Here is a 14,648-nt window from a genome sequence, read left to right as displayed (position 1 = left end):
GGTATCTGAGGTGAAACAGCAAATCATATCACTCGCCTTAGGTTGCATAGTACCAAAAGCCAGCCAACTTAATTTGGTAGAATGCACCCGCCATTCCTGAAATGCCTGTCTGTGTAATTTGCAATTTAAAAAATGCATAACAATTTTGCTGGCCTTTTATGATACTGAGGATCTGCTTTCTGAGGTGGTTGTCTTCCACTCCCTAATGGAAGGGCTGGCCTGGATCTTGTGTCTTGCTTCTCTTCCTGGAATGTGGGGGCAGCCTTCCAATGGCCTTTGGTCTTGGGGCCAATGCAGTAGGCCAGAGTGTCCTTTGCTTTAACTCTGCAGACCAAGAACAACTATGAACATGAATAGAAAGAAAACTCAAAGAGGCAGAAACGTCTTCAGTTGTTCAGGAGGATGGTGTGTGGAAGGAAAGAGGACTCGTCACTCTTTCTAGCAGCTCCTACTAAATTTATAAAAATGTACAGCCAAAGTCCTTGCTTCATAAAGTACAGGAAGCTGGCCTCTCTCAAGAAGGGAGGCACATTATGTTCTCTCTGATAACCCAAGATTTGTACCTTTCTTCCTTCTGTTTGTTACAGATGCTTATGACATGGCCAAGCTATTGTGTGACAAATATTACATGGCTTCTCCTGACCTGGAGATACAGGAAGTGAATGGTAAGTATCTCAGGGGACAGAGTAGGAGCTAAATTTTAAGTTCAAAGTAGGGTTAATGCTCCAGAAGTATGTAGGTTTGGAGATGGTAGGCCTTGGCCCAGCTAACTCTGGCACAGCCTTCTGTCTCTGTAGATGTTTTTCAAGACTCTCCTGTTCTGCAGAGAATATGCACAATTCTCCGTCTACTCCCAGTCTGTGTGTATGTATGCACACAGGAGGATTGTTACCAGAAATATGACAAGAGTGTATAAAGATGATACACAGGTATGAAAATGAGGGGGAAATCAGTGCAGATCAGGCAGCAGTTAAATATTGAGACTTTAATATGCCATATAATTGTGTTAAATATAACATGTTTTTTTAAAAAATAAAGTGAACTGATTGTTTGTGAGTTATCCCAGTGTATTTGTACCCATTTGCCATAAAACTGGAATGATGGGGCAGTCTGCTAATCAGTTGTACAGCATCATACTCTTTATATCTCTGGTAGTAAGATGACTGACTGTGTGTGTGTGTGTGTGTGTGTGTGTGTGTGTGATATATATATTTCTCTTTCCCTCCTTTCCGCCTGTAATTTATTTATGTAATAAAGCTGAAACCTCATAGAAAGAGTTTGGAATATTCCTAACAGATATAACCTAGTTTCTGTGGATTTGGGAGGAGTGTGTGCACATGTTTATGAAAGAAAGAATGAAGGACAGGGAGCCTTTGTATATGACTATCACCTGCATGTGAATAGACTGCCATTTTCTAGTTCATCCCATCCCACAGGACTAAAGGATGGAGACAATATATTGAGTAGTATTTCAGTATGTGTTACATTTTAATCGTTTCCTTTCTTCAAGGCATTTATGTACATGGTCTTCCCCCCTCTGCTTATCTTCACAACAACCCTATGAAATAGGCCCAGTTGTGAGGCGGTGGCTGATCCAAGATCATCCAATGAACTGCATAACTGAATGGAGACATAAAATATCCAGCTGTATTAACCCTTGACTTGAAGTCTTGCATTGTTGTTAATCTTGGTTCTAGCAACCCATTAATGCAGGTCTCTGTCTAGGTCACAAAAACAAATAGAGAGAAAGGCTATTATAGGTGCCCACAATGGAGATGGAACTTGAACCAGTTAGGTCTCTTCAGGTCACAATCCATCTCCTGCCATAAACTTCGGCTCTTAGTACTATTTTAAAACTAAAGCAGCTGGAGTTCCCAAAATGGTTTATAATCCTTCTTTATTAACAAAAGTCTAATAATTATGGGCTGTCTTTTTTGTACCCTTAATCATATGTTTGAAACAGTACAGCTAACAGTTGGTGCTGTTTACCATTTTCGTGCCACCTTCTGAAACCTAGCTGCAAATGGCAAGATTTTCCTTTTGTTACGGTGTGTTCACACAAGAAAGACAGAGAGAAAAATCATGGGGGAAGTTCCACCATTTATGTTTTGTTTGGTAATTACAAGTTACTATTGTGGTTAAGGTATATTATTTTATTTTGGGATGGCTCACTGATCACCCCATTTCTGTTCAAAGGGCTGGAGGAACTGCCATTACAACATGACCTCTTGGATTCAAGGCTGGCAGATGTCCCAAGTGTTTTGGCCTAAATCTAATTGATAGTCCTGACTAGATCTGAATCAACAGAACAGACATTACGTTTCAAAGGGGCTTTTTAAAATAAAAATAAAAAACAAGCTCCGTCATTTGACTTTCTAGAGTCACTGTTAGCCTCATTTATGTTTCCCTCCTTTGATTCAGCCACTGGAACCAGACCCCCATGGCTTAGTAAGTAGAAAAATGGATGATTTGACAAGCAGCTGGCATATCCTTAGCATTGTGGCTTGACACCTACAGCTTTGCTAGAATCCAGGCTTCATCCCTTAACACCTTTCAAAGGGAAGAACATCAGCTCCTGCGCCTTTGACAGCAGCATGACATGGAGACTGAGACTAGGATTGCTCTTGACCTCACTACATTTCTGGGACTGGAAGTCTAGTTAATGGAAAAGTTAAACAAGATTATTATGCTTTTTTCCCCATCTGGGCTTGGAATAGTTTACAGTAGAGATGAGGCATGTGCAGCTCATGGGCCATAGGGTTCAGAGCCCATTTTTGTGTCCCACGATGCTTGATTTGCCTCACCTCATTTTTTCTGCCAAAACATTTCTGGCTCAGCTAGCTCAGCCTCTTCTAACATGGGTGTATCTGAGGGTCATGCCATCAGTCTATAGTGACTTTGGCCTCTGCCACTAGGCAGATGGGCTTTGAAGTCCTTGTTGGCATTATAGTCGAACGTTAACAGCTGTCTAGTGGCATGAAAGAATTAATTTGTATTAATGACCTTGCTAGATACCTTTTATATTAGCTTTGCAGTCTGAGACTGAGAAAAGATATGAAGGCTGAGAACAGACGGAGAGTGAATTCCTCTCTGGCTGTACTGCTTGCATGGTTTTCAAAAATATCAAGAGGCGCTGGAGATGAGCCATGCTTGTGTATTTTGATTATTTGCTTCTGCATTACATAACCTTTGGAAATCTATCTTCCAGTAATTCAATTACTGACCAAGATATCGGGTAGAATTTGTTTGGGGACCAATTCTACTGTTAGGGCATGATAGACCCCATCAATGAAAGGGCTAGAAAGCTTTTCTGCTTTAGGCCATCTGCTGCAACATTTGTGACCAATAATGTTTATGCTATAGCAGTAACCTGTGTATTCAGTATTCAGCACCAACTGAACTTTTGGGGAGGAACTACAGCCAATTCTAGAATAAGAAGTAATTTGCCATGATTTTACCAGCTTAAATGGTTTGTGTAGGATAAATCTTACAATGACGGTTAACTGAGAAGGGGAGGCAGGACCTCCAGCTTCAGCCTCTGAATAGCAATTGCTGGGGATCAAGAGTGGAGAGTGCTGTTGTATTCTTATGGACTTTCCTTCAGGGATTCGGATTGGCTGCTGACAACCAAATGCACTGTAGAACCAGATGGGCCTTTGACCATGCTGACTGGGGAATTTTGGGACTTGCAGTTTAAAATAACTTTTTAGAGTTCTGATCTTTGGTCTGATACAGCAGGGCTCCTTGGCTTAAATGCATTTGTTAGTCTCAAATGGAGCCAACCCTGGTAAGTCAGTAGTTATGTACATTCATTCCATTGATTAACTGAGTCTACTTTATTAACATTTGGATTTGGATCATAATGTGTTTTTATGTCAATAAACCCTCATTGCCCAAGTGGATCTTTCCACTCCACAAGTCCAGTTTCCAAAAGGGGAGAACACATTGTCTACTCACAAATGTAATGCAAAGTCTCAAGCCAGAGAAATGGTTGCCCTCTCTCACTTCATGAATTTATATAAATCCTTTCTTTCCCCTTGCTTTATGTCAGCTACATGAGCTCAAAGTTCTAGAAGAACTGGAATTCCATGGGGGCATTAAGATTTTAGTAGGGGAGAAAGTAACTCTGGGAAGGGAGAGAGTGAGTACTGGTTGGTTTTTGAGAGGAGGAGGAGGATTTAGGAAGTGTGGTAGAAAGGCAGTCCAGACACGGCAACAAAATGTGTACATGGATTCTAGGGTTGAATATGAACCCGCAAAATGTCCTTTTGAGCTCCCAGATAATAAGAAAGCCAGATTTAGGAGTCATGGGATTATCTTGGAGAATGAGGAAATGTGAAGACACCCTGATCCTTGTGAGACCTTCTTCGCCTAGATCAGCAGCTACATCAGTGATCTAGTGAATCCATGGTCACAAGATCAGGGGGCTGGTACTTTATAATTAGGATGAGGACATTATTGGCCACCACCATCCCTCAACTTACCTGGTGCCTCTGAAACTTAAATCCTTAAATCCTCACAGTAGCTGGAGGAAAATAATTATTTTCCCAGCACAAATATATTTTTATCATTCATCTCTGTTGAAGAGTATTTTGGAGTAGCTTCATTTTGAATAAGCAATTAGGAGCCATTAGGTTTATCAAAGGACTGTTCTCTGGAAATGACTATATCTAAAACTGGTTTATTGATAGAGATCAACAGAGTTGATTTTTGGACTTCCCTTGAGGGCATGGCATTGTAATCATGATGAAACAGAGCACATCAAAATATGGCAGTTCCCCACTGACTTAGGCATCCTGCTATTTGGCATGGAGGAGTGGAGATATGCTCTTTTGCAGGAAGGGGCAGACGTGGGGCATTGCATCTGATCTGTCTAATGTGATCACAAGCATGGGTCGTAATATTTGGCTAAATATCTGATAGTTCTGAAAATCACCCCATAGTCCAGTGGTGCTGCATCTGGAGGGGGTGCACAGGTAAGTGGAGCATGGGTGACTTGCATGTGGCAGGCTGACAGAAGAATGCAGGAAGTGACTATCAAATAGTGGCTGACATACTCTTAATGATCTCTCTTCTCTCACTTCTAGCTAACCAGCCTGACCAGTCCATCCACATGGTTTATGTCCCATCTCACTTGTACCACATGCTCTTTGAACTGTTCAAGGTAATCCTCCATTTGGCACTGAGAGTCTCTTTCCTTCACTGAACCTTGACTCTGGGTAATTCAGGTCAGAAATCAGAGCTGTAATGATGGATTCATTGTGGAGGTATGAGATCAAGAGCAGAGCTTCAGAGAGTTACAGTTTTTGGACTAGAGTTCTCAGAATCCTTCAGCCAGGGTGGCCATTGGTTGGAGATTCTGGGAATAGGAGTCCATAAAAGTAACTATGTATTCCAAGCTGTGGTCAAGAGTGTTGCTACTCGCTGATAGGGAAAGAAGGGGCAGTGAAAAATCTGTGCATGCTGTACTGGGACACTGTCATCTTATCTCCCTATATGAGCTTGTCTGAGTTTTAACATCTTCCAGGGAGGGCTTTCTCTGTCACTGTTTCTTCTCTTTCGCTGTCACAGGCACACCTGTTGAGAACATAGGAGAAGGCCTTCTTAGTGGCTCCTCCCATAATATGGGAGCTTGGGTCCAGGTTATTTGATGGACCATCTCCCTTTATGAGCCCCCTAAAGTGTTCAGCTCATCTAGAGAGGCTTTTCTGTCTTTCCTATCACCCTTTCAGGCTTGTTTAATGGGAACTTGGGAGAGGGCCTTCTCAGTGGCTGCTTCCAGGCTCCGGAACACCCTCCCTAAAGAGGCCAGGATGGCCGTACCCCTGCTCTTCTTTCAGCAGCAGTAAAAACATTTTTGTGCTGCAGGCTTTTTCAAATTGATGCGGGTTGGGCTTTTAAATGCTTTGCAAGTCAGTGGTCAAGGTTTGTATACAGTTTTTAATACATTTTAATATTTGTAATATGTAATTGTTTAAACTTTTTAAATTTTCCCATTTGCAGCTGTAGTCCCTTAGGCTGCTTGCATTAAAAACACTTCCACAAAACAGACCTAGTACAGTTCTGATGAAGTGAAGTCTTAGTAAATGTAGAAATAAAGAAGCCAGCACACAGATAGCTGTGGATTGTTATTTATGACCGTAAGGCATTATGCCCAGATGTCTGGTGAGTCCTAGGTCTTTTGAAGGGTGGACAGCAGACTGCTGACACCAGTTACCTTAAAAGGAACTTCCAGACTGAGAAGCAAATCTGTGAGGTTCTAGTTGGGGTAGAAATGCAAAACTGTTCTTCTACTTCATAATCCAGAACTTGAAAAATTGCTTTGAAAAATAATTAGTTGTTCTTATAGTTCCACCCCCATTAGTTACCATTATAGCAATGTTTTTTTAAAGGTAATGTTTAAAACCTACTATAATAGTCACTTCTAGTTAAGAAAATCTAAAACTATAAGATGCACCTCTTTAGTACAAAACATACTCTTCTTCTGGATATCATATTGTTGCATTAACACGCACGCACACACCCAGAGCAAAAGGCTACCACATGGGCCACAGCACCAGCCACTTTACCATGGGATATTAATCTTCCACATGTTATTTAGGGCAGAGTCCGTAACTATAAAGGTTATAGTTGCATCATACAAGGAGTGCAGGTACCCCTCATTACATTATGATGGCAATATAACTCCATTATGCTTTAGGAATGGAGAAAGGGTATTTATGACAAGTAACTAATTACCTGTAACAAGTTATTTCCCAGCACTGGGAGAACCTTCCTAGTATTAACAAGGTATTGTATTATTGTACAGAGACTTATTTAGGCAGCTGGGCTGTTCTTTGCAGGAAGTAGTTGGTCATTTGTCTTGGACACTGTAGTTGTATCTTGCATTGGAAAGGAAGAATTGATGGTAGATGAGATGACCTTACAAGTCCCTTCCAAATCTTTTATGATTCATTATTGCAAGAAGGAAGTATGTCATGGATCTATGTGGTATAGGGGTGTCTGATTAGGTGAATTTTCTGAAGAGCCTACCTTTACATGTCTTTTTTTTTTCTTGTCTGTCATTGTCTTCCAGAATGCCATGAGGGCTACCGTCGAAAGCCATGAGTCCAGCCCCACATTGCCACCCATCAAAGTGATGGTGGCATTGGGGCATGAGGATCTCTCTATCAGGGTGAGTGGAATGGTGTAAATCAAAGAGATACACCCCTGCTGATGGATAGCTTCCAAGGCCTCTTTCTGCTGTCTCTTATAATGCTTTATTTTTAAACTGGACTTGGATCAGATTACTCTTCAGACAGAGTACTGTGTTCAAACAGAGGATTGTCCTCTATAAAGCAGGCCACGTGGCCACCCTGCCCACCTCCCATCTATACTGAACACATTTTATTTTTCCTCCCATGTTGGGGCAGATGAGTGACCGAGGAGGTGGAGTCCCTCTCCGGAAGATTGAACGACTCTTCAGCTACATGTATTCCACAGCACCCAAACCAGAGCTGGGCACCGGTGGGACACCCTTGGTAGGTACTAACTGGACAAAAATGGTGGAGTGATCAGGCTGTCTCAAATCACAACCAAATCAGAAGGAGAGATGGCAGCAATGGCAAGAGAGCAATTAATAGATATTAGGAGGAATGGTCTATAGCTGGGATGGAAACACACACACCCCGGATGTTTTTGCAGTATTGGGTGCCCCATGCCACTGCTGGATTTGGAGAGCTGATGCCGAGTTTCAGCAACACAGCAGTATGACTAACAACAGATCTTTTTCCTACTCTGACATGGTGCTGGAGAACTTATTTTAGTAAGTAGGGGTGCATCTACACTTAGAAGTAATGCAGTTTAACACCACTTTGAGTATTTAGCTCCATTTTGTGAAATCCTGGGATTTGTAGTTTTGCAAGGTGTTGAGCTGTCTCTGGCAAGGAGTGGTGATGCCTCACAAAACTACAAGTCCAGAAATCTGTAGGATAGAGCCATAGCAGTTAATGTGTTGTCAAACTGCATTATTTCTACAGTGTAGGTGTATCCCAAGTTTGCGTTTTGGGAAAAAGTCAAATCCTACCATGTCTTATCCATTTTCAGTGGACAATGCAGGGCAGTCAGCAGTAGGACCCAGGGCAGATGTTTTTCCCCAGACCCATCCAAGTTGCCCACCAGGTCTCCAGGCTGAATTAGTTAAGAGACTCTTAGGAAGGATATAGAGCCAGCATGGCATAGTGGTTTGAGTGTTAGACTATGACTCTGGAGACCAGGGTTCAATTCCCTGCTCGGCCATGAAACCCACTGGATGACCTTTGCCTCAGATGACAAGCCTCCTCTGGACAAATCTTGCAGAGAAACCACCACAATAGGTTTATTTTAGGATTGCCATGTCAGAAATGACTTTAAGGCACACAACAACAACAGGAAAAACATACAACATTGTGCTTGGGATAGTGATGGAAAGGATGAGTAAACACAATACCATTTGGTTTGGAAAAACAGGCACAACCAGTTTTGGACAAATATACAACCATGTTATCTCTGTCATTTCCCTCTTGCTAAAACCAGGCTGGCTTTGGCTATGGACTGCCTATTTCCAGACTCTATGCCAAGTATTTCCAAGGAGATCTTCAGCTCTTCTCAATGGAGGGCTTTGGGACAGATGCTGTTGTCTACTTGAAAGTGAGTTGGTGTCTTGTTCCTCCCCTTCCCTGCCACTACCAGAAGTGAATTCATGATGTGATCAATTGCTTCAGTATCTCTTAACCCCACCAGAAAATATTCCTTTGCCAATTCTCACCTGAAATGTGTTTGTACCCTTCATTTAAATTAGTTTGTCCTTCATGGACAAAGCTGCAAAAGGACAGAATCTTAGTTTCTGACCATCTTGATTTAATTCAAAGACATGGGCAGAGTCTGGAAAAGTTACTTGTTTGAACTACAGCTGTCAGAATTTCCAGAATTTTCTAGCCAATCTGGCCTCTGGGGAATTTGGGAAGCTGCAGTATCTAACAAGCTCTGGATATAGGTATATTTTTTACACATTGATTTGTGCAGTTCACCGTATTTCTGTAACCTTTCCACATTGACTAAACTGTTTTTCTACATATATTTTCAGTCCCATGCATTTTGCTATTTGTATTATAAAATGTGCTGATCGTTTTGTGTTCATTTTCTCAGAAATACTGTTTAAGCCTCACAAATGTGCAGATTACTGAGGCATGGTGCCTTTCTTCTCAGTTAAGAGGAGAGTCTCCATTTGGGTAAAGGCTCTCCACATGATTCTGTCTTTCAGGAAACCAACTTCCCTGTGTCTGACAGAAATGTTCAGAAAGGGTGGGTGGGGATCAAGTGTTCTCTTTTGTTTCCCATTTAGTCACACTTCTGTCCATGGTGCATCCTAAATGGATTTGTACTTTTCCAGGCCTTGTCAACGGACTCTGTGGAGAGGCTTCCAGTGTACAACAAGTCAGCTTGGCGCCACTACCAAACCATCCAGGAAGCTGATGACTGGTGTGTGCCCAGTACAGAACCCAAGAACACTTCCACTTATCGGGTGACTTAAGCCAAGCTTTTGTTTGCTAGAGAGAAGGGCTTATGCCCTGCTCCAAAATGGAGACATCAAACTTTGATGAGGGGATGGAGAGAGAGAGAGAAAGAGACAAACAGTCATCACCAGCACAAATCCACTATGTGTTGTGACTTCTCAACAAACATTTCTTGTTGGCTGGCCTGGCCAGTGCACCAGCCATACGGAAGCCTGATTACTTTTTCAGTTTTGTTTTTGAGAGTAATTGTTCATCATATCATCAAAGTCCTGCATGGAACCTTTTCTTCTTAACCCACCCAACTCCTCCAGCCACATCCAACAACTTGGACTTTGTCTTCCAAGGGTCATTTTTTAAAAAGTCATATTTAGTGTTTGCTCACACCACCTTTTCTTATTCATGGACCATATAATGGAGAGACTTTAGACCTTGAAGGGCTGGGCAATAACCTTTTGAAAGGAATTAGATAATTCTATAGGAGAAATTGAAGTCAGAAGCTGACCTGTTTTGACCTGGTTGTGTTAACATTTCCTGATCTAGACGCAAAAGTTCTGGCTGCAAAGCAGGGAATATGACCCATCATATGCAGTTGGATGTGCTCCTTGCAAAGAGCAGGCAGGTCATCAAAAACCAAGGGCCTTGGATTTTTTTGGCGACGGCGGGGGGGAAGAGTTGATTGTCAGCACCAGGAGAGAAAAATGGTGCTTGGGTATTCTTGCATTATGATCTTTATACGTTTCGGAGCACATGTGTGACTCTTCCAAGTTAGGAGAATCAGCATGAAAACTGAACATTTTAGCAGGGTGGGAGTTTAAAAAGTGCAATAAATAATGCTGGTGAAGTTCAAATGGAATTGTTTCTACCAATGTTGACTCAATCTGCTAACTTTCTTATTTGGGATTTTCTCTCCCAGCTCATCTGTCCCATGGGCAGAAAGGGCTGTTTTAACTGGCAGTCCTCAGCAGCTTAGTGAGATTTGTGTCTGATTGTCAATCATAGTGTTTCTCTCTGTAACAAGGTGTCTTGCTCTTTGTACCACAGAAATTGGCAGCAAGGGAGCAGAAATTCTCTCCACAATCATAGTCTTGTCATGAAAGGTGTGATGTGGATGGGTTGGCCTTACAATAGTGAAGTCCTTTGTGACTGTATAGATGTTGCACAGATCAGCTTATCTCTTTGTAGTGAGGATGGTACACCCACCCTTGAGAAAACATGGAGAAGAAGAAATGGTAGAAGCTGAACTTGGAAAAGTGGACTACTTGCACTGCAGCTTCCAGAATCCCCAAGCCAGCATGACCAGGCTTGTTGGGGAATTGGGCCTAATTCTCTTGGTTGGGTTGAAGGATTGAGAAAGGAGTGTTGAGGACTCCCTTCTTACCCTTCAGCTGTAGCAGAGTAAGTGAGCAGTGTGTGTGTATGTGTGTATTCTGGAAGAGACTCGGTACCATTTACTTCCAGCATTAGCAAAAGAACTGCCTAGGAGCTGTTTGTAGAAGTATCACAGAGCATCCAATACAGGGGTGAACAACTGCATGGGGACTGGGGCTGATTCTACCTCCTGCAGGATGTATCCCCCCATGGTAACAACAAATAACTATAGATTCCTCTGTAGTCCCTCTCAAAATTATGACATGTCATGTCACATCCTGTCATCATTTTGAGAGGGACTGCAGGGGAGAACAAATATTTGAGGATGGCACCAGTTCCTGGGCAGCTTGTGAGAATGGAAATATTTTTGCATGTGTATGAGGGGTTTTCTGTCTGATTTGGGGGCAGAAAGTGCCAAAAAAAAACCCCATCAAACCCTTGAACACAAATGTAGAGAGCTCGGGACAACTGGTGGGGGCATTTGAGACCTGCATAATTAGTTTCCAGGGGCTGCATGTCACCTACCACCTGCCCTGTGCCCACCCTGACAAAGTGGGAGGCACTGAGACTGCAGAACCACATTAATGTCAGCTTTCTCAGCTGTTGTTATTTTTCTGTCTTCCCCACACTTCCCACTCCAGTGGCTCTTGCTAGGACCTTTCTCAAAGCAGGTGGAAATGGAAAGGTGTATGAACAGATGTGACCCCTGGAGTGGGGAATGCAGTTATTTTCTGATTCCATCCATTTCCTATCCTTCTAGTAGGCATCATGTCCCTAAATCCTTCAGACCACGCCATCTGTATCTACCTGTCTGCTTTGCCACCCTGAGCAATTCAAAACCAGCCTCTTTTCATCTCTCTCTCCCATCCATCCATGTCCCACCAGCATGTTCTTGAATTGTCTGGAAAATCTCCATGTACATATAAATACATATATTTTTATTCTCTGAGTGGAACCACAGACACGTTCAAGACACAAGTGCTGCCACAGTATTCTTTACTCACTGGTTGGTTAAGAGAAAAAAATGCAATTAAAGAACCATGAAACTTGAAACCTATCTCTGCTTGTCTGGTTTGTTTAAACTGGTTGCGGAATTAACTTCATTTCAGGTTGTTGTTTTCTTTTTAAAATTCATTGCCCCATCTATACTAGCTTGTAGGGAAATAATAGTTTAGTGGAGTGTGTTCTGCTTTTCTGTTGAGCCTCAGCTTCGAGATTGTCCCTGAAGGCATGCCTTCCCATGGTGGGGAAAGGAAAGAATGGGGGAGGCAATTCTTACCATAGAGAAGTAGCTGGTCTCAGCTTGGTCAGGAGGGAGAAACGAGGGTGCATTTTCAAATAGAGTGCACTGACCTTTTCCTTCCCCAAGAGATCAGAACAGCTATATCTTCATAGTCTGAATTGCCTCCTTCCCTTCCCTGCCAGTAAGTGACAGCTTAGAGACCCCCTCCTAGGGCTTGACAGCTGCATGGCAGTGGGAGGTTTTTGGATGGAATGCAAGAGCAAGAGAATATACTTCTGTGTGCTGCTGAAAAGGGACTTACACATGTGTATGCTGCAGTTAGATGCACACACGTCATTTACAGGATGGCCAATGAATGTCTCATCTCATTTGGCCTTTAGTTTGCTGACTGTACATGAATGTCACTGAGACTCAAATTACTGCTGTTACTATTTTCTTCATTCCACTCCCTGTGAAGAAACATAGCAGCCTTTCCATAATCCTTTGCATGAAGAGAGAGAAAGTGTTGTGAAAAGCCCCCCCCCCCCCCAGTTTTGTTTAAGGAGTGCCGATCTGTCTCAGGCCTCTGGACAAATGGGGGTACTTTTACTGCAAGGTATGGGATGGCTTCAGGCCAACCCTTCGGTAACTAGAAGCATGCTTAGAACTTATATCTACCAGCAAAGTGGCAGCACAGGCCAGAATCCTGTATGGCTCATCATGGTCTCATATTTCCTCACGTAAAACTACACTACAGTTAACCATGCACCATCCCCTTGACTTGCTGTAGACTTGAGCAGGTCTGCTGGTGTCTTGGAAGTCTCATTCATACGGATGCCATACGTCAAAGCCAACTTAATGGCAACCAACAACAATAATGCCACTAACAGGATGCCAGCCTGAAGTACAGTGGGTCCTTGGTATCCGCTAAGGACCCCCTGTGGATACCAAAATCCATGGATGCTAAAGTCCCATTAAATACAGTGCCATAGTAAAATGAGTTCCCTTTTATAAAATGGCAAAATCAAGGTTTGCTTATTGGAATTTATATTTTTGGGAATATTTTCAATCTGTGAATGTTTGAATCCATGGACAAAAAATCCATATTTTCCTTGCTTTCCCGGTAGCGAGGTTAGAAAAGAGCACCCAGTCATGGCACGTTTTCCCATACTGATACATTGATGCAACGTTTCAAAACTGGGAATGTCTTTGGGAGGACCTTCTCCTTTCCTGTCCTTTTCTCCCTGAGTCTCAAGTACACTTTGCAAGGCCAGCGGGAGGCATGTGAGACGCAATGTTCCCAGGCAGGGGTGCTGCCTCACCTCCTGTAACTGCCAATGCCAAGGTGTGTCCGGTGTTCGGTTGACTGCTGGAACTGACTGCTTTGCTGTCTGAGCTTGATCTTGTCTCAGCAACTTTGGCTCCTGTTCTCCAGACTAAAAGGTGCTTTGAGGACACCTCTTAGGGTGACTTCAAACTCTGGATTGTCACATGTATGGCATTCCCTCCTCCCTTTTTCCCCAGCTGAAGATGCCATCACAATGTGTTTTGAGAATGCCTTTGTAACTAAGCATAGACTTGGGTGACAGTTCCCTGTAAAATAGCATGCCCTTCTTTTTGAAGCAAAAAGATCCCATCCAGATTCTCCTTGAGGATAAAAATGGATCCCACCTGCAATAGCCTACATGAATAAAATCTCTAATGCTGGTTGTGATGTTCAGTCTCTTTCTGTTTTAAGAACTTGGCAATGCTTGAGTGACATCACAACACCGCAACAACGTCACTGTGGGCGTCAAAGAAAGTCGTCAGCCCTTATAAAAACACACACATTAAATAAGTTGCCTGGCTGCCACCCACACTGTTTCCCACTCTAAAAATAAATCAGTCTGGATTTCACACTTTGCTGAGTGGGAAGCAGCCTGTCCTTGTCTGTTCATAAGCAAGCTGAAGAACAGTGCAGACACAAAAGCTTTGGGTATAACGCTCTTGGGTGTGATTCAGCAGAGACTTGAAGGGACAAAATGGTTAATGCCAGAAAGGGAATTGCTTGCAGTGTTAAGAGGTTCCCACAAACAAACAAACAGGTTTCTAACTCTTATGTTTCAGTAATCATTTTTGAAGATGCAATGCTGCTAATGTTAGGAACAAGGCATGTCTGAGCAACTTCACAATTTGCTTATTTGTGCAAACACACACAAAAAAACCTGTTTACTCCCAAATTATTTTGTTTCCCTCCCACACACACACACACACACACACACACGTTTCCCCCCCAACTATATCATCCAGTTAGTCTGATACCAATACCAGGAAAGATTCTGGATCAGATAATTAAACAGAGTCTGCTAACATCTTGAAGGCAATTCCATAATCACAAAAATTCAATATGGATTTCAGAGAACAAGTCATGCCAGACTAATCTGATCTCTTTTTTTGATAAAATTATCAGTTTGATAGTCGAAGGGAATGCCGTAGATATAGTATATCTTGATTTCAGTAAGGCTTTTGACAAGGTTCCCCATGAC

The 14,648-nt window shown here is 42.5% G+C and overlaps 1 protein-coding gene across 2 annotated transcripts in view; it reads left to right on the top strand.

Annotated features, from left to right (window-relative positions):
• The window catches only part of PDK2 (pyruvate dehydrogenase kinase 2), a 30,308-nt gene extending 18,350 nt beyond the window's left edge, over positions 1-11,958 (top strand). The window contains exons 6-12 of one of the 2 annotated variants that reach the window (XM_089531669.1): positions 588-665; positions 2,422-2,448; positions 5,088-5,164; positions 7,076-7,174; positions 7,413-7,520; positions 8,554-8,667; positions 9,410-11,958. In XM_089531669.1, the coding sequence (XP_089387795.1) occupies positions 588-665; positions 2,422-2,448; positions 5,088-5,164; positions 7,076-7,174; positions 7,413-7,520; positions 8,554-8,667; positions 9,410-9,550 (644 nt within the window). In that variant the 3' untranslated portion in view covers positions 9,551-11,958. The remainder of the gene's footprint in view (positions 1-587; positions 666-2,421; positions 2,449-5,087; positions 5,165-7,075; positions 7,175-7,412; positions 7,521-8,553; positions 8,668-9,409) is intronic. The other variant, XM_089531670.1, reaches the window with a different exon arrangement.
• The last annotated feature ends 2,690 nt before the right edge of the window (positions 11,959-14,648 follow it).

This window comes from Sceloporus occidentalis, unplaced genomic scaffold (assembly GCF_023333645.1).
Source record: "Sceloporus occidentalis isolate IW3139 unplaced genomic scaffold, rSceOcc1.0.p SCAF_7, whole genome shotgun sequence".
Lineage (NCBI taxonomy): Eukaryota > Metazoa > Chordata > Lepidosauria > Squamata > Phrynosomatidae > Sceloporus > Sceloporus occidentalis.
The sequence above is the reverse complement of the archived record's forward strand: the minus strand, read 5'-3'. Positions and strand labels throughout refer to the sequence as shown.